The sequence below is a fragment of the Petaurus breviceps genome, unplaced genomic scaffold, assembly GCF_028583685.1.
Source record: "Petaurus breviceps papuanus isolate PSGF00001 unplaced genomic scaffold, PetGlider_PUasm1.0 90702, whole genome shotgun sequence".
In the NCBI taxonomy this organism is placed as follows: Eukaryota; Metazoa; Chordata; class Mammalia; order Diprotodontia; family Petauridae; genus Petaurus; species Petaurus breviceps.
Window position 1 is genome coordinate 2458325 of NW_027187317.1, and position 18412 is coordinate 2476736.

Genomic DNA, 18412 nt, shown 5'->3' on the forward strand with positions numbered 1-18412 from the left:
TATTCTTCAAACAGAGCTTTATTTTCAGAGATATCTCTGAACACATTTGTTAAAGAAAATATTTACAAAATATAAAGCATTTTCAATTGACCTACATCTGAAGGCAGATTGTAGTACCCATTCAGGGTCTGACCATGTTAAGTTTTTATATGAAAATTTTTAGTCACATGAAATATTTTAAAATACCATGATTTTCACTTTCACCATCATCTATAATCTTCCATTTCACTGGAAAAATAATCCAAAATCTAGACAATGACTGGAAGATTTGTTCAAGCATGAACATATAATCTCTCAAAATTTTGTTCCTTACCATTACCCTCACTGACCAATCCAGATAACCTACTAGAAATTTCAAAGGCAGAGGCTCTTTGCTTTCATGTAAAGAGCGTTTTACTTTGTTAATTAGCTTTTTCTTTCAAGCAATAACTTCAGTGCAACGGGGGCAAAGTTGGTTTGAAGAATCAGCTATGTACTTCCAACAGCGGGGACATTTTTCTTTGGTAGCTGGTATGACAATGACTTTATATGAAGTCTCTTCACGAATTCCTATAAATGGAAAATAGATGGTAGAATTACTGATAGCACATTTTAATAGTAACATAGCTAGCTCCCTAAAAATCGATCAATTCCAATGTCAAGATGTAGCAGAAGATACTGAAAATGTGTGCCTGGAAAAAAGGAGGTTGAGTTAGACAGATAGTGAGAGTAAAAATAATTCAAGTGGTATGCCAAGGTAATAAAAAACTAAAAGAAAACTTCCAGCAAGCAAGATGAACAAGCTATTCTTTGAAGAATTTAGGAGAAAAACTTGGATAAGAATGGTATGTAAGAAGGGATAAAGGGATGATGCATATCAGTGGCAGAAATATCCTCATAGACCTCTTAAAGTATAGCAACAGATTTAAATTACATAAGTAGAAAAGGAAAAGACACAAGAGTGCAGTAAAAGCCAGGCTAGGTAGCTACCCATATACTGAGGAGAGGCCTACTACCAAGTTTTAAGACAAAAACAAGTTCACCAATCAAAGAAAAGACTTGTAGAGCAGGAACAGCTTAAGGAAGATTCTTAACTAGGCTTTATTTTCTAGTGTTTCCCTCATACTGAAACCCCCAAATATTTTCTTCCATATTGCCTAAAAAATTTCAGACACTTAAGAAGAGATTGTTTTGAGCTACTAATAAGTCTCACTCTTATCCATCAGTCATTTCCATAGGACTGTGAAGCAAATTAAATCTTTCTTCCTAGTATCTAGATGATAATCCTCACTGAGGTAAAGGGACTTTCAATTAAAGTTTTACCTTATTGGTTCACCTAAGTTTATAGCCCCAGTATCATTCCCAATGGCTTACTCTCATCTTACATATCATCAGCTACCTGATCTTGTCATTTCTATCTCTACATCTTTTTCTGCATCACGGCCCCTTCACTTGTTACATGGACAATTCAAGGACTCTCCTTATTGGCCTTCCTGCCTCACATCTCTCCTTTCTCCAACTGATTTCCCATTTTATCACGTCAAACAGATTTTCCAAAGCTCAAATCTGACATGTCACTACCTTTTCAAACTTCTCTGAGAATCAAATGTGAAAGCACACTTCAGATACTGGGGAGAGCTAGTGGGAAGGTATGGAAGTGGGAGATAGCAATAGGTATGACAAGCAGCAAGACCATGACTGAACTGTGAATGTGAAGGGGATTAATAAGCAAGGCTAGAAAGACAGCTAGGTGGCACAGGAGATAGAGTGCCAGGCCTGGAGTCAGAAAGACCAGAGTTCAAATCCAAGTTCAGAAACATACTAAGTCTGGGACACTGGGCAAGTCACTTAACCTTGTTTGCCTCAGTTTCCTCATCTGTAAATTGAACTGGAGAAGAAAATGGCAAACCACCTCAGTATCTTTGTCAAGAAAACCCCAAATGGGGTCAACAAAGAGTCGGACACAACTGAAATGACTCAACAATAAGCACAATAACAACAGAAAGGTAAGGTTGGGATTTGGCGGTCAAGGGTTATAGAAGCTGATTGTTTGGTATTTGATCTGAGAAGCAATATCCAAGTAGCAAACGACTCATGGTAGTTTATCAGGTAGGGAAATGACATGGTCGGATATGCACTCTTGGAAAATCACTTTGTCAGCAATATGGAAGTTAGATTAGAGCAGAGAGACCTAAGGAAAGAAGATTGACTAGGAGGTTATTAAAATAGTCTAGGTGAGAGATGAGGTAGAAATGACAAGATTCAGAACAAGGACAACCCTGAGGCTGTTATCCTCAAGGACAACCTCAGTGTATGGATGGTGGTGCACTCAGCAGAAATACTGAAATGAAGAAGAGGGGTAGGTTTGGGGAGATTAACAATGAGTTTTGTTTTTTGAAATGTTGAGCCTGAGATGCCTATATCTAAAAGCCCTAATGGCAACAGAAGATATGCAAATGGAACCCAGGAGAAATTGTGCTAGATTAACATTTAGGGTTAACTTATGGCAATATGATCCTTAAACCCATGGAAGCTAATGAGACCACTAAGTGAATGAGTGTAGCAAGAAAAGAGAAGAGGGCCCACCCTCTTGGGGTTCACCCACAGTTAAGGGCATGTTATGAATGATTAATAAGCGAGACGAAGAATTAGTGATCAAGTATTGCTGTTGTTCAGTAGTTTCAATCACGTTCAAGTCTTTGTGATCCCATGTGGGATTTTCTTGGCAAAGATACTGGAGTGGTTTGCCATTTCCTTCTCCAGCTCACTTTACAGATGAGGAAACTGAGGCAAATGACTTGCCCAGGGTCACACTGCTAGTCAGTGTCTGGGGCCACATTTGAACTCAAGAAGATGAGTTTTTCTGACTCCAGGCCTGGCTTTATCTACTATGCCACCTAGCTGCCCCTAGTGTTCAAGCAGGTAGGAGAATAAAAGGAGTATCAGGAAAACCCCCAAAAGAAAAGTATATTGAAGGAGAGGGTGGTCAGCGTCAAATGCTGCAAAGATGTCAAAAAGGAATGAGAAAGGGACATCAGATCTGGCCATTAAGATATCATTTGTTCAACTGGGAAATGGCTAAACAAGCTGTGGTATGTGATTGTGATGGAATACTACTGTGCTATAAGAAATGATAAGCTGGCTGATTTTAGAAAAACATGGAAAGATTGCATGAAGTAATGAAGAGTGAAATGAGCAGAACCAAGAAAACATTGTATATAGCAACAGCAATATTGTTCAAAGAACAACTGTAAATGACTAAAACAGTTTCATTTGAATAATACAACCAGATCACAAGCCTCACAAGTAAATATAAAGATACTCTGTGGCCTTTTCTTTTACACCTCTTAAGAGGCTATTATTAGTAATATAGTCCAACTACATTATGAGTCTTTCTGTGGTCTGATTTTAGAACATAAGCGTTACAATTTCTCAGAACTCTATGCTTCAAATTCTTAAAAATATTTATGACTTAAAATGACAATTTTTTGAACAAAACCTTTTTATTAAATTTGGAGACTATCTATACCAATCCAATCATACCCTAGATTTTAGTTATATTTCTTGTTACCTGTATCTCACGACCTTACCTTCCATGTCGATTAGATAGTTCCCTTTAAGTTCAATTGCATCTGCAGGAATTGCTATGGGATCTTGAGCCAATAGAGATGTTTGTGAAGCCATCATTAGTTCATTTAACTGAGACATACCAGGAGTTTTTTGATCATCTAGCATCTGGAAATAAGTATTTGACATGGTCACTAAGTATATTACAATTATTTAAAAGTTCTTTTTAACATTCACTGAATGTAGAGGAAAACAATGAACTCCAGACATTCTTTAGGTTGGCTCTATGCCTTTTAAAATAATAATAACAATAATATCCTGTGCTCATTCTAATGAATTTATCAGATACTAAAGGCTTTAATCAAATATAGTTCCAGTAACTTTCTGGTATTAAGAAATCAGCACATCAGTTAAACCCTAAGGAACCTTCCTCCCACTTTTTTTTTCCCCAATAGTGATCACTGCTAGCAATCTGAGATGAAATAGGTCCTTCCTGGGGTTTATCAGTCACTGGTTTTTATAATTATAGAAACTGAAAATTACCAAATTCACAATTTTGCATTCTATTTGAGATATCTTAAATTAGATCTTTAAATGAATATGCAATCATTTTATTAATGTAATATTCTTTCTGACAGAGATCAAGAGTAACATTCTTTTCTACCTGTTTCTACCTTTCATTGAAGTAGAATGAAAAATCAAATGCCATTTTAATACTCATTTTTAAAATGGAATTCAAATTCAAGAATGCAGACAAAAAGGGTTACAAAATTTTCTAAGAATTGTCTGGATAACAAAACTGCAAAAATTTAAATTTACAGACAGGCAATTCCATGGAAGGTAGAGTAATTAAAGCAACTACAACACAGATTAACATCACACAAGCAAAACAAAATTTGAATCAGAATTGAAAAAGGTTTCCCAAATCCTAATTCATGCACAAAATTGTACTGGAATCCCAAGAAGTTCTTCAAACTGATTTGAAATGAGGTAACAGCAAACTCTTACCAGTGAAGATTCATGGGATAGTTCTAAATACTAATATTATTTCAAAAGAAAGACTGGTAGTCCAAATACCTCAATAATTTCAAAAAGCAGTCCAGGATCGATCACAATGATAATATCATATTCCAAAGAATTCTTGCCAGGGATGCTTCCAAGAAATGCATCTCTCATTGTACATGCTGCATCCACTGCTTCCTCTAGCCCCGGTTTTTTCCAAATAGAACTTGTACTAATCCATCCAGAACGAAATACACTCTTGGGTTCTTAAAACAAATGGATTTAATTTCAGATTTAAGCCCATTCATAACCTGCATTTATTCATAAACTTCATAGTTGTTACTATGATCTATTCAATAAGTATCTGATAGGTAAGATAAGCTATATACAGAGATAAATATGATGCAAATCAGAATATGAGAATACAAAGAAAAATATAGATCAGACCAATTAGGGAGAAGTATCATTCCTTATTGAGGAACTCAGAGAAGGCCTCTCATGAAGGAATAGGTAGAATATTAAACGGCAGAGAAGGGGAGGAGACATTCATCTAATAAGTTAATATATTACTGAAGGAATTGGATCACATTATTACTGACATTCTCAACGAAAACAATAAACCAAATTAGCTGCAGCTAAATGGAAAAATGATTCATGGACTCTCCTGAAAAAAGTGAATAAAAAATTTGTTTTCAAGGTGCTGATGAGCAACCAGAATCATCACTTCAAGGGATTCTTAAGTCACTTTATTTTGCAATATTCATGATGTACATAAAAGGCCATGAAGAAGATGGGTCTTATGTACCAATGTCTGTTGTAAATTATAAAGAAAGGAATTCTATAAAAAACTTGACAAAATTCTCCAACCTAACTTCAAACGGAAGGAGCAAAAGGGGAAATGGTGAAAAATATTGTTGGGGACTAAGAAATGTGAACTCCTTATCTGGATGTTACATCTCAGTACCAGAAATTAGAAAATAGAAATATCACTTAAGAAAATGAAATTGAGAAGCAAGGATGGACTGAACAATGGACACAGGGAAGAAATACAACTGAAGGCAACACAAAAAAATGCAATTTATACAATATCTTATTGCCTCCAAAAGACAAATAAAAAGTCACCTGTAACTACTGACTCGTAGCTTAAAATCTTTATAAAAATGGACTAAATCAGGAATTTTTAATCTGAATTAATTTTTTTTAGAGGGGGGAAGGTAGGGCAATTGGGGTTAAGTGACTTGCCCAAGGTCACATGGGTAGGTTTTTGTGTGTGTGTGATAAGTATCTGAGGCCGGATTTGTACTCAGGTCCTCTTGACTCAAGGGCTGGTGCTCTATTCACTGTGCCACCTAGCCACCCCTAATCTGAATTCTTAAAAAAACTACAACTATATTTAAAATGTAATTGGTTTCCTTTTTAATTCTATGTATTTTATTTTAAGCATCTAAAAATACTCTGAGAAGAGTCCAGAGGTTTCCTCAAACTACCAAAGAAATCCAGGACGCCAAGAAGATTAAGAATACTTAGTCTATATACATACTAAATATATCCCTGATGAAAATATAAAGGAAAAGGCTACCTTCCTTTAAATTTTCTATAGTAGACTACATCTTTACAATCAAATAACTCATGGGGAACTAAGGGGAATACATGATTACACTTTATTGTTTGCTTATTATAAGAAAAAAAAAGAGCTTATCAAAAACATATTTGATCTATAACAAAAGTAACAATTTTGTTCATTAAGTCTCTGATTAGTAATACCAGATGAGAAATAAAACTGACATAGGCTTGCTAAAGGTGTTTGTTACTGTCCTAAAAGATAACTAGAACAAATTTAAAATAAAAAAGGAATCCACAGTGCTAGGAAGGTACTCCAAATGTTCTTATTTGAAGATGATAATATTACAAGTCACAATATTCTGCAACTTCTTCGACAACATCAGAAGGGAAAAACAAAGTGGATTCTCTGTAGCTGTGAATCATGAAACATAATGATTTTTTCCAAAAGATCAAAACTGTGGGTAACATGAAGGATAATCTTCTAAGATTATCTAAGCAGACTTTAGCACTAAAAAATATTATCAATCAACAAACATCTCTTAAGAACCTCTTATGGGCAGCTAGGTGGCTCAGTGAGTAAATGCCAGCCCTGGAGTTAGGAGGACCTGAGTTTGGTTCCAGCCTCAGACACTTAACACCCACACAAAAAAACTAGCCGTGTAACTTTGGGTAAGTTACTTAACCCCAAATTGCCCTCCAAAAGGCAAAACAAAACAAAACAAAAAAACAAAACCTCCTATGTGTCAGGCTAGGCACTGAGGATACTAAAGCAAAAGTAAAACTGTTACTGCTCTCAAGGCATATCTATCCTAACAGGAGATAACATGCACATATATAGATATGTGTATAAACACAAGAGGTACAAGGTAAACTGGAAGTAGGGGGAGGGAAACAGATTAGCAGCTGGGGAGATCAAGAAAGGCTTCACAAAGAAAGTTGTACTTGAGCTGAGTCTTAAGGGGCAAAGCCTGGAGAGAATATCCTCACAGTTATGGATATGGATGATGATTTAGTAAAGGAAACTGAGAAAAAGAATCAGAGAGGCAGGAGGAAAATTAAGATACAGCAGTTTCAAAAAACACTGAGGAGAGTATCAAGGCAAAGAAGGTCATTAACAGTATCAAATACAGGGAAAGGTCAGGAAAATGAAGACTGGAAAAAGGCCATTCAATTTAGTAAATGAGATTAAAAAGGAAATTAGGGGAGCAAGGAATAGTTATAACTGTCAGATCTATGAAGAAGGAAAGAATTTATGACCAAACAAGAAAGAGAGAGCATTGAGAGATATAAAATGGACAATTTTGATTACATTAAATTAAAAAGGTTTTGCATAAACCAACTAACGAAATCAAGGTTACAAAGAAAACAGAAATCTGGGGAAAAAAATTTTTGCAGCAAGTATTTCTGATAAAGACCTTATTTCTCAAATACATAGAGAACTGAGTCAAATTTGTAAGAATACAAGTATTCTCTAATCAATAAATGGTCAAAGGATATAAATAGGAAGTTTTAAGAAGAAATCAAAGCTATCTCTAGCCATATGAAAAAATGCTCTAAATCATTATTGATTAGAGAAATGTAAATTAAAGCAACTCTGAGGTATCACCTCATACCTATCAGACTGGCTGATATGACACAAAAGGAAAATGATAAATGTTGGAGGGGATATGGAAAAACTGAGACACTAATACATTGTTGGTAGAGCTGTAAACTGATCCAGTCATTCTGGAGTGCAATTTGGAATTATGCCCAAAGGGCTATAAAAACCATGTATACACTTTGATCCAGCAATACCACTACTAGTTCTGTATCCCAAAGAGATTTTTTTAAAAAGGGAAAGGAACCCATTTGTACAAAAATATTTATAGCTGTTTTTGTGGTAGCAAAGAATTAGAAATTGAAGGAATATCTATCAAGTGGGGAATGGCTTCTAGAATATGACTGTGATGCAAAACTATTATGCTATAATGATAAACAGGATGACTTCAGAAAAACCTGAATTTATATGAACTTGAAGTAAGCAGAACCAGGAAAATCGCAATATCATAAAATGATCAACTGTAAATGACTTAGCTATACACTCAGCAATACAACAATCCAAGACAATTCCAAAAAACTCACAGATGGAGTCTGAATGCTGATCAAGGCATCTTATTTTTCACTTCCTTTAGCTGTGTGTGTGTGTGTGTGTGTGTTCTGGTCTGTCTGCTTTCACAACATGAGCAATATGGAAATATGTTTTGCCTGACTGCAATGTATAACCTATATCAAATTGCTTACCACCTCAGGAACGGAGGAGGGGAGAGAGAGAAGAAGAGAACGGGTCATTCAAAAACTTTACAATGAATGCTCAAAATTGTTCTTGCATGTAATTGGGAAAAAATAAAATATTTTTTAAAAAGGAAATGTACTGTTAGAAAAGGATGTTGTTTGAACACAAAGAAAATAAGAGATGCTGAATGCCAAGTTCAAGTCCTTTATATCAGAAAGATAAATATCTGTAAGAAACCTCCTGTACTATTAAGTAGAGCAGGTGTTCTTAACCTGGGATCCATGAACTTGCTTTTAAAAATATTCTGATAACTATATTTCAATATGATTGATTTCATTTGTAATCCTACGTGTTTTATTTCATGCATTTAAAACTGTAGTTCTGAAAAGGGGGTCCACTAGAGGACTTCAATAGACTGACAAAAGGGCTTTTAACACCCCAAAAGTTAAAAACTTCTGTTCTAGAACTTACGTTAGTGCATAGTAATGAATCACATAGGATAAAGATGTTGATAGTTGAAATTTATATAGTATTTTAAGGACTACAATGTGCTCTAAACAAATAGCAGTCCTCTAAGGTGGTTATTCTTATCTGCATTTTGCAGATGTCAAATCTGAGGTGCACAGTAATTAAGTGACTGGAAATGTTTCATTCCAAAGTCTTGCTCTGTAACCTTAAGAAAATCGCTTTGTCTCTGGGTCTCAGTTTCCCCTTATCAAAAGGAGTTAAGATTAGGAGGCCTCTAACTTTAACATGTTAAAAGTCTATTAAACAAGATAATACATGTAAAAGTTCTCCATAAACTACAATGTACTATACAAACTTTAAGTATCAGAATTATTACTACCAATTTTCTGCAGTTAAAAATGCAAAATTAAGGGGTGGCCAGGTGGCTCAGCGAGTAAAAGCATCGGCTCCAGTGTCAGGATGACCTGGAGATCGAATCCCGGGCTCAGATACTCAGCACCACACCCAGAAATAACTGGCCAGGTAACCTTGAGCAAGTTACTTAACCCCGATTGCTTAAAAAAAAAAAAGCAAAATTATTTTACTGTAATGTAGACAATTCAACAGTAAAGCAGGCTAGACTGCCTTTAGAAACTGCCAAGTTCCTTTTATGACTTCAAATTGCTTCCAGAAACCAAAGTTAATCTTTAAAAAAAATAAAAATAAAAATTATATATATAACGACATGGGGAAAAAAAAATTCCAAAAAGTTGAAGATGACAATAGAAAGGCTCATGTGGGTTTGAGCAGATACAGCTCCTAACAGTGAATATGAAGAACACACAGGGTGTTCAATCAAAGAGAAGCTGGGCGGGTTCCAGGGTGAAGATGAGATACAGGAAGTGGAGAGACCAGTAAACTCACTCCACTGGCATACATGTGATGAGGTGCTTTGGGTGCCTCCTGTGGTGCAGTTGGGGAACAACATGAACAAGTCACACAGGACCAACAGGCATGAATAGGCTGTGATCTGCAATGCTGGAAGAAAAATCCAAAACACCAAGATCTGAGATCTATGCAAAAGTTCTGAGTCTGAGTGATGAAGAGGGTGCTTTCGTGAAAAAAGATAACGCTTCTCAATCTTTTTCTTTTGGAGGTTACTAGTAATCTGTGACAGACCAAAGCCCTGATACAGTGAGAAACCTAGCACATACATTTATGGTTCTGAAATCCTTGTTCCTCTAGAAATGGGTACAGCATGCTGATTGGCTATGAAGGCCCCTACTAATACTCTTTCTGCCCCTTTGCTTATCCTGGCATTAGAGTTCTCATAGCACTTTCACTATACATGATCACATCTGACCCTTACAATAACCCTGTGAGTGGAGAGTTAGGTGGCACAGTGAATAGAGCACCAGCCCTGGAGTCAGGAGGACCTGAGTTCAAATATGACCTCTGACACTTGACACACTTACTAGCGGTGTGACCTTGGGCAAGTCACTTAACCCCAACTGCCCTGCCTTCCCCACCTCCAAAAAAAACCAAACAAACCCAATAACCCTGTGTGGGCAAGGGTTGTTCCTAATCTAAATCATTAAAATTCAGTGCTCTCTCTTGAAGACAACTAAGTGATTATTTTCCATTAGCAGACCACCCCTCACCTTTCTCATAGGGTATGTGCTGGAACACCTCTTCAGCCAAATGAGGGAGAATAGGTGCAATAGAACGCACCATTACATCCAAAATCTCAGCTAATGCAGTCTGACATGAACGTCGTTTGTGATCCTTTTCTCCTTCACAATATAGCCTAAAGAAGAACAACATATTCTGTGCTTAATGGTATTTCACAAACTAGGATTACTTAGACAGGTGAGGCCTGCTATTTCATTAATCACAACCTTTATGCTTCCATTTTCCCCTGAAAGCATCTACAAATTATTTGTTCTATAAAACTTACTACAACCTGTCAGAAGCAGATTCTGGGCAGCCTGCTCAAAGTACAATGAGGCAAAGTTTCTCATTGCCCATTCCATCTGAACTTCCCAATTAATGTACTTTTTTACTCCTTCCAGGTGCATGTCCTCTATACTATTCTCCATCTCATTCTCACTTTTAGATAAAAGTTAATTTGTAGGGTGATCGCTAACCATTAAATAATACTTACGTGTTAGCCTTTCTAGAGACATTAAAGAGGTACAATAATCCATCATTTATAAAACCTGTTTCCCTAGGATGATCCCTGAAACAAGTCCAGATTAATGAGTATCAACAGCCTTGGTCGGATTGCCTCCCTACTGAAGTACTAGAGGAAAAGCAGGACTGATCTTTAGGTCACTAACACCCTAAATTATTGAAAAAGTGAATAAATGAAGACTTGGTATACACCTTCTGAAAGGCAGCTGACAACTGTTAAGACAATTCGATTGCCACCTTTTAGTTTAAATGAGGAACCCTTGAATTTTGAGATGATGTCTGCTTCTATCATTCTTTCAGTATTCTCACTGAATTCCAGTTAGCAATAAAATGATGGTTTCTTTCTTTCTTAAGATATTACACATAAAGTACCAGGATAGATTTTTTAATACTAAATTAATAACTTCAAATACAACTTTAATGACTAGGAATACATACCTATCTTTGATTATGCTGAAGTAGAAGTTAGACAGTTGTCTAGGATAAAATGCTTGTAAATGCCGAATAACTTTTCCAAAATCACACTGCTTATATGCTTCAGTAATCTGGGAGAAAGGTCAGAAAAAATTAATAGTGATAGTGAACAGCTAAACTGTAAGTAGTAATCATGAATCAAACAACGTTGCTTTTAGCCATCTTTGTCTAGAAAGGAAAATGAAGAGAAAAACATAATAATGTAAAAGGGTTTTACTCAGTTGTATCTTGTGGATATGATCCTAATGTACATCTTAATAAGGAGTAAAAGACTGTACATAAACACAAAGAGATTTTATTGTTCTTTTGAGTCTGCAAAGCAGTATGCATTTAATAAAGGGAAAAAAATTTTAATGACAAAAACTATTTTTGCCTCAAATGACAGCTGCAATCTATTGCACCATTATTTCCCCCAATCAATGGGGAAAATGTAGTGGGAGGTTCATGGCAAAATTATACTAATACACTTTGTGTACAGTTCAAAAGCACCCCAGGAAGAGATACTAACAATATCTCAGAAAAGTAGCAGATTTTTAAAAGAAAATTTTCAAAGAGAAAGCACACAATTGCTCAATTCTGAAGAAGAGGCTTAAAAAAACTGTTTACTAAAAGAGACATTGCTGAGAAACAAAGTAAACTGACTACTTAGCTTATTGTATTACTGCCATAGGAAAAAAAAAAAAAGATGAACTACAGAGGAATAAAAAGTTGCTATTGTTTCAGAAAGATACTTCTTTTACCAGTCCTAGAGACATCGGCCTAAAGAGACCAATCACTTAATGGTTGGCAGTTTTTTCCAACCTCATAATACTTATACTGCTACAGATATATGTTGCTGAAATATTTCTGCTCATACTTACTAAACAACATACCTTTTTTCCAAAATCTTGAAGTAAATGTAACATGTACTGGTCTATAATATACATCTTTTCAAAGCGGACAGTATCTGTTTCTGGATTGAAATCAGCCACATTCCCCAAAAGAAAGCGAAGTGTATTCCTAAGCTATAAAAGAAAATGTTAAATACTCTAGAGTATTAATTCATTTTGTAATTGTCCATTATTTTTTCCTTTTTTCAGATTCTGAATTTAAAACCACCCCAAGATGAGCATATTTGCATATACACTTTAGAATAAAAGGAGTAATACATATGAAACTACAAATCTCTATTATGTAGCATTTGCTTTTCTTTTTAATTATTTAATAAATTTAACATGTAACTTTCTAAGCTGTCCTGCTAGTCTGTGATTCCTTTTGGCCTTTCTTCTCTCCACTTCTCATTTTTCGGGTGGGGAAGAGAAACTATTCCTAGTTTCCCCATTCCTTCTACTTATTTCTCCTGGTGAAAAAAAAAAAAAAAACTACTGTAACAAATTTGTACAACCAAGCAAAACAAATTCTCATAGTGGTCATGTGCATCTATCTCATTCTGCATCTTGATTTGTAATCATTTTTTTCTTTTTTTTTTTGGAGGAAATTTGGGGTTAAGTGACTTGCCCAAGGTCACACGGCTAGTTTCTGTGTTAAGTGTCTGAGGCCATATTTGAACTCGGGTCCTCCTGACTCCAGAGCCAGTGCTCTATTCACTGCACCACCTAGCCACCCCAATTTGTAATAATTTATTAAAAATTTATATTAAACATAAATACAACCAATTAAACTTGTTTACAACCATCTTTTTTCTATAAATGAGAAATTCCAATAGGGAAACCACTTCCATTGATGCAAATCAATAAACTCTCTATAACTTATGCTGTTGCCACCGAGAGATGAACTAAGTCATACACTATGATCCAGCCAACCTGACAACACTGCCTCTCTTGAAACAATATGTAAATAGCATAATTATTTTCCTTTAATATAATGCAAGCACCTAGAGGGCAGAGATTATTTTATTTCTGTCTTGATGTTTCTTAGCACCTAGAATAATGCTTGACACATGGGATGACATTTTAAAATGGAATTAAATTTAAAAATTTTAATTTTGAACTTAAAATTAAATTTTAAATGGGAATAAATGAATTTTACCTCCCCCCCACCAGAAAAAGTCCCATAATTTTTCAATCATTTCCTTGAAGTCTCCTGTTTCTAGGGTTAACTTTCTTTACATTATTTCATTAAGGTTTTTCCAAATTTTCTTATATTCTTCAAACCTAACAAACACTACAAATAGAATTATAATATTCCATTACCTTAATCACCACAATTAAACCATCCTCCCAATATTAGACTTTAAAGTTATTTTTAGTTTTATACAAGTACAAAAAATGTTGCTAAAAAAGGTTTGAACAGATAATTTCATTTTTTTTATAACTGTTATGATTTGATACCAACAATGGAATTACTGAATTGAGGGTAAAGTTTATTTTTGTCATTTTTAATGCATACTGACAGACTGCTTTCAAAAAGTTTCTGATAGTTTGCAATTCGACTAACAACGAATAAATATATCTGTTTTTTCTGCAACTACCACCAGCACTGTTTCCTTATTCTTCATTATTTTGGTCAGTGTGATAGCTATGGGATATATACTGAGTGATAGATTTACACTAAACATTAGAGAAATGCAAATTAAAGCAACTCTTAGTTTTTCCTTTACATTCATTAGATTGGCAAAGATGACAAAATTGGAAAATTATATGCTGGGGGCCTGGGGGAAGGAAAAGAGGCATACCAAAGCACTGTTGCTGGAGCTATAAACTGGTCCATCTATTTTTGAAAGCAATTTGGAACTATGTTTCAAAAGTCTAGATAAACTATGGATACTTTCTTTACCATATAATTTTCATTATGATTTTATCTAGTTCAATAAAAAAAAACCTTTGGATTTTGTATTAAATATGTAAATTAGGTTTTCATGGTTTTGTAATTTTTACTTTATTGACAATTCATGCATAAATATTGAATGTTCTTTCCAATTGCTAAAGTCTTTCTTTATTTCAGATCATTATTTTAAAATTGCCCTAGTAGGGTCTTTGCATTTCTAAGTAGCGGAATTCCTCCCAAGTTTTATAGAAGACCATACATTCATAGTAGCACACTGATTAAAATATGCTACTTGGTGAAGTAGTAGAGTGCTAGATTTAAGATCAGGACAACCTGAGTCCGAATCTTGCTCAAACAAGTTCTTGCTTTATGATCTCTGGGCAAGTCACTCTTTCAGACTGTGAAATGGGAATCAAAGCACTATTTTACACAGGGTTGCTGTAAGGCTCAAATGAGATAATATATGTAAAGCACTTTGCAAACCTTAAAGTGCTATATAAACATTGTCTATTATTATTATTAAAGAGAATATAAGGTCCAACTGTGCTTACTAGTCAACTACAAAAATGCATGTGAGTTGGGAGAGTGAAATGCTGGCCAAAAGCTATTCTACAAAGGTGTAGGATATGTGTCTTGCATGTATATATTAAAATCATCTAAGACTCCTTGAAAGATATAATAGACATAACTTTTTTTTGGAGTCTCTGATTAGTCTCAGGCATGGGAAAAAACAGGGAGATGCATGTTCAAGCAAGTCAGTCAGTAATTGAGTCTGTCAAGAGGCATTTATCAGGCACTATGTACCAAGCACTGTGCTCAGCATTGGGGACATAAAGGTTTAAAAAGAGAAAAAAAAGTTCCTCCTCTCAAGGTGCATGCATTCCAGTGAGAAAAATGATGGTAAATATCTAGGTGCATATAAGATGTGCATAGTAAATAAAGGTAATCTCAAAAGGGAAAAGCACTGGTCATTGGAGGGATCAGGGAAGACTTTCAGCAGAAGGGAGGATTTCAGCTAAGTCTTGAAGGAAGTCAGGGAAACTAAAAAGTAGAGATGAGGGAGTAGCACATTTTGGGTATAGGAAGAGCCAGTGCAAAGTCACGGGGAACAGCTAGTGAAAAGGCATGGTGACAGGAGACAGAGTGACATATGTGTGAAACAGCAGGAAGACGAGTCTTCTGATCATAGTCTGTGGAGAGGGGTAAGGTGGAAAAAGGCTGAAAAGGTGGGGAGGGGTTAGAGTATGAAGAACTTTGAATATCAAAGAGAGGACTTCATATTTAGTCCTGGATATGATAGGATTCACTGGAGCTTCTTAAGCAAAGAAATTACAGGGGCAGACCTATGCTTTACAAAAGTCATTTCATCAGCTGAGTGAAAGATGAAATGAAGTGGGAAGAGATTTGAGGAAGAGAGACTAATCAGAAGCTACAAGACCTGAATGAGGAGTAGAGCTGTAGGAGTGAAGAGAAAAGGATATACAGAAAGGTTGTTGCAAAGGTAGGAATAAGATTTGGAAACAGACTGAAGAAATGGTACTGAGAAGAGGAGTTGAGAAACACTCTGAAACTGTGAACACGAAGCACTGGGAGCATTACGAGGCCTTTAATAGCAACAGCACGGGTTCTGGCACATAGGAGGCATGATAAAATGGTAACTGCTATGTGTTGTAGTTTTATTACTTTTCCTGTATTTGTATCCCTACCACTTTGCATAGTAAAAGGCACACAGCATGCATTTAACACATTTATTTATTTGCTTCGTTATTATTGTTATTATTATGTAATACCTGATACTCTTTAAGAGAGCTGCCTGGAACACTGAAAGGTTAAAATGATTTGCCCAGGGCTCACTTAACCAGCCAATGTATATCAGAGGTGGTACTTAGTTCAGGTCTTTCTGAATCTATAGTGAGCTATCTACTAAGTCAAGCTGTCGTCAGCACTGCAGGAATATCAATATTAAAAAAGTGGGCTTCCATCATTTTGGGAACAGCTAAATAAATCATGGCATATTAGTGTAACAAAATATTACGCCAGCACTAAGAAACAATATGAAAAATTCAGAGAAACTGAAGACTTCTATGAACTAAGGAAATTAATAGAATCAGGAAAACAAAATACACAGTGACTACAGCAATGGAAAGGGAAAGAACAAAAAAACCCCACAAAATTAAATACTCTATCATTATAATGGCAATATTTTGACCGAGAAAAGAGGAAATGACCCTTCTTTTCCTTCTTCCTTCTCTATAAAGGGGTGAAACTTTGTATATACTCTTAGATTTGGTTGATGCCACAGTTTTCTGAACTGCTTTTTAAAAAACTTTTTTTTTATTCTTTGTTATAAGGTATGACTCACTGAACAGGGTAAGAATATTATTCAGAAATGAAGATGATTTAAAAATAAAGACATCAATAAAATAAATACAGAGATAAGCCTTGCACACAGTATGTGTTTAATAAGTATCTGCTTGGGGGACAGAGCCAAGGCGGCAGAATAAAGGTAGAGACTTACCTGAGGCTTCCTAAATACCCCTCCAAACAATTTTAAAATAACTCCTCAAAAAAATATTCTGAAGTAGAACCAGCCAAATTCTGAAGGGAGAGCCAGGCAAAGGATGGGGTAAAACAATTTTCCAGTTCAAGACAACTTAGAAAAGGTTGAAAGGAAAGTCTATTTCACTGGGGTCAGAGTGTAGCACAAGCTGAGCCATGGCAAGCTAGCAGGAGGCCTTGAGAGTGACTGAATCAGTCATGGAGATGGCTTCCAAAGCTCTCAGTCCACAGACAGTAAGGGGGTTGTTGCACAACTGGTCCAAAGGAGATTCCAGAGGATCCTTTGCTGGCACTGGATACAGGACTCTGCATTGCCCATATGCAGATCCATAGTCCCAGGGCAAGGAGGAGCAATAGCAAACTAGAGGGTGAGAAACAGGGATGCACTGGAAAAAGGGGTAAGGGAGAGGTTGAATGGGGTAAATTATCTCACATAAATGAGGTGGGAAAGAGTTTTTACAGTAGAGGAGAAGACAATAGGGTGGCAGACAACACTTAAACCCTACTCTCATTGGAACTGGCTCAAAGAAGGAATAACACAGACACTCAGTTGGGTATAGAAAGCTATCTTACCCTACAGGGACGCAGAAGAAGAATGGGATAAGAGAAAGGTGATGGGGGATGGTAGAAGGTAAGACAGACTGGGAGAGGTGATGGTCAGAAGCAAAACACTTTTGAGGAGGGACAGGGGGAAAGAAGGGAGAGACAAAGAGAAAGAAGGATAAACAAAGGAAAAATAGGATGGAGGGAAATATAGTTCAAAAAAATCATAACTTCAAAAAAAATTTCACATGAAATTAAAGGACTCATTTCTCAAATATGTAGAGAACTGAGTCAAATTTATAAGAATACAAGTTATCCCTCAACTAATAAATGTTCAAAGGATATGATATTTCTTCAGAAGAAGAAATCAAAGCTATGTAGAGTCAAATGAAAAAATGCTCTAAGTCACTGCTGATATGAAAATGTTATCTCCCTTTAAAGAAATGATGGCATCTAAATGCATATCAAAGCACATTTTAAAAAAAACTTTTTTTAAAATTTTCTTTAACCACACTAATATGGAAATGTGTTTCATATGACTTCACATGTCTATATCAAACTGCTTGCTTTTTCAGGGAGGGGGAGGGAGAAGGAGAGAATCTGGAACTCAAAATTTAAAAAAAAATGAATGTTAAAAATTGTTTTCACATGTTATTGGAAAAAAACATTTTTAAAAATAAGTACTTGTGGCTGGGTCAAGCTAATATAATAAAAATGACAATTTTACCTAAATTAAGTTATATATTAAGTGCCATACCAATTAATTTACCAAAAAACTACTTCATAGAGCTAGAAAAAATAGTAACAAAATTCATTTGGAAGAATAAACGGTCCAGAATATCAAGGGAATTAATGAAAAGAAATGCTAGGGATGGTGGACTAGCTATACCAGATTTCAATGTGTTATATTATAAAGCATTAGTCATCAAAACTACTTGGTACTGGCTGAGGAATAGAGGAGTAGATCAATGGAATAGATTAGGCACACAAGATTCAGACGTCAACAAGTATAGTAATCTATTGTTTGATAAACCACAAGACCCTGGT

The 18412-nt window shown here is 35.5% G+C and overlaps 1 protein-coding gene across 1 annotated transcript in view; it reads right to left on the reverse strand.

Annotated features, from left to right (window-relative positions):
- Positions 1-18412, reverse strand: part of IARS2 (isoleucyl-tRNA synthetase 2, mitochondrial) — a 67112-nt gene continuing 48700 nt past the window's right edge. The window contains exons 18-23 of the mRNA XM_069066008.1: positions 12370-12501; positions 11462-11568; positions 10492-10637; positions 4624-4814; positions 3570-3714; positions 1-549 (exon numbers count right to left, since the gene is read on the reverse strand). Coding sequence (XP_068922109.1) covers positions 419-549; positions 3570-3714; positions 4624-4814; positions 10492-10637; positions 11462-11568; positions 12370-12501 — 852 coding nt within the window. The 3' untranslated portion in view covers positions 1-418. The remainder of the gene's footprint in view (positions 550-3569; positions 3715-4623; positions 4815-10491; positions 10638-11461; positions 11569-12369; positions 12502-18412) is intronic.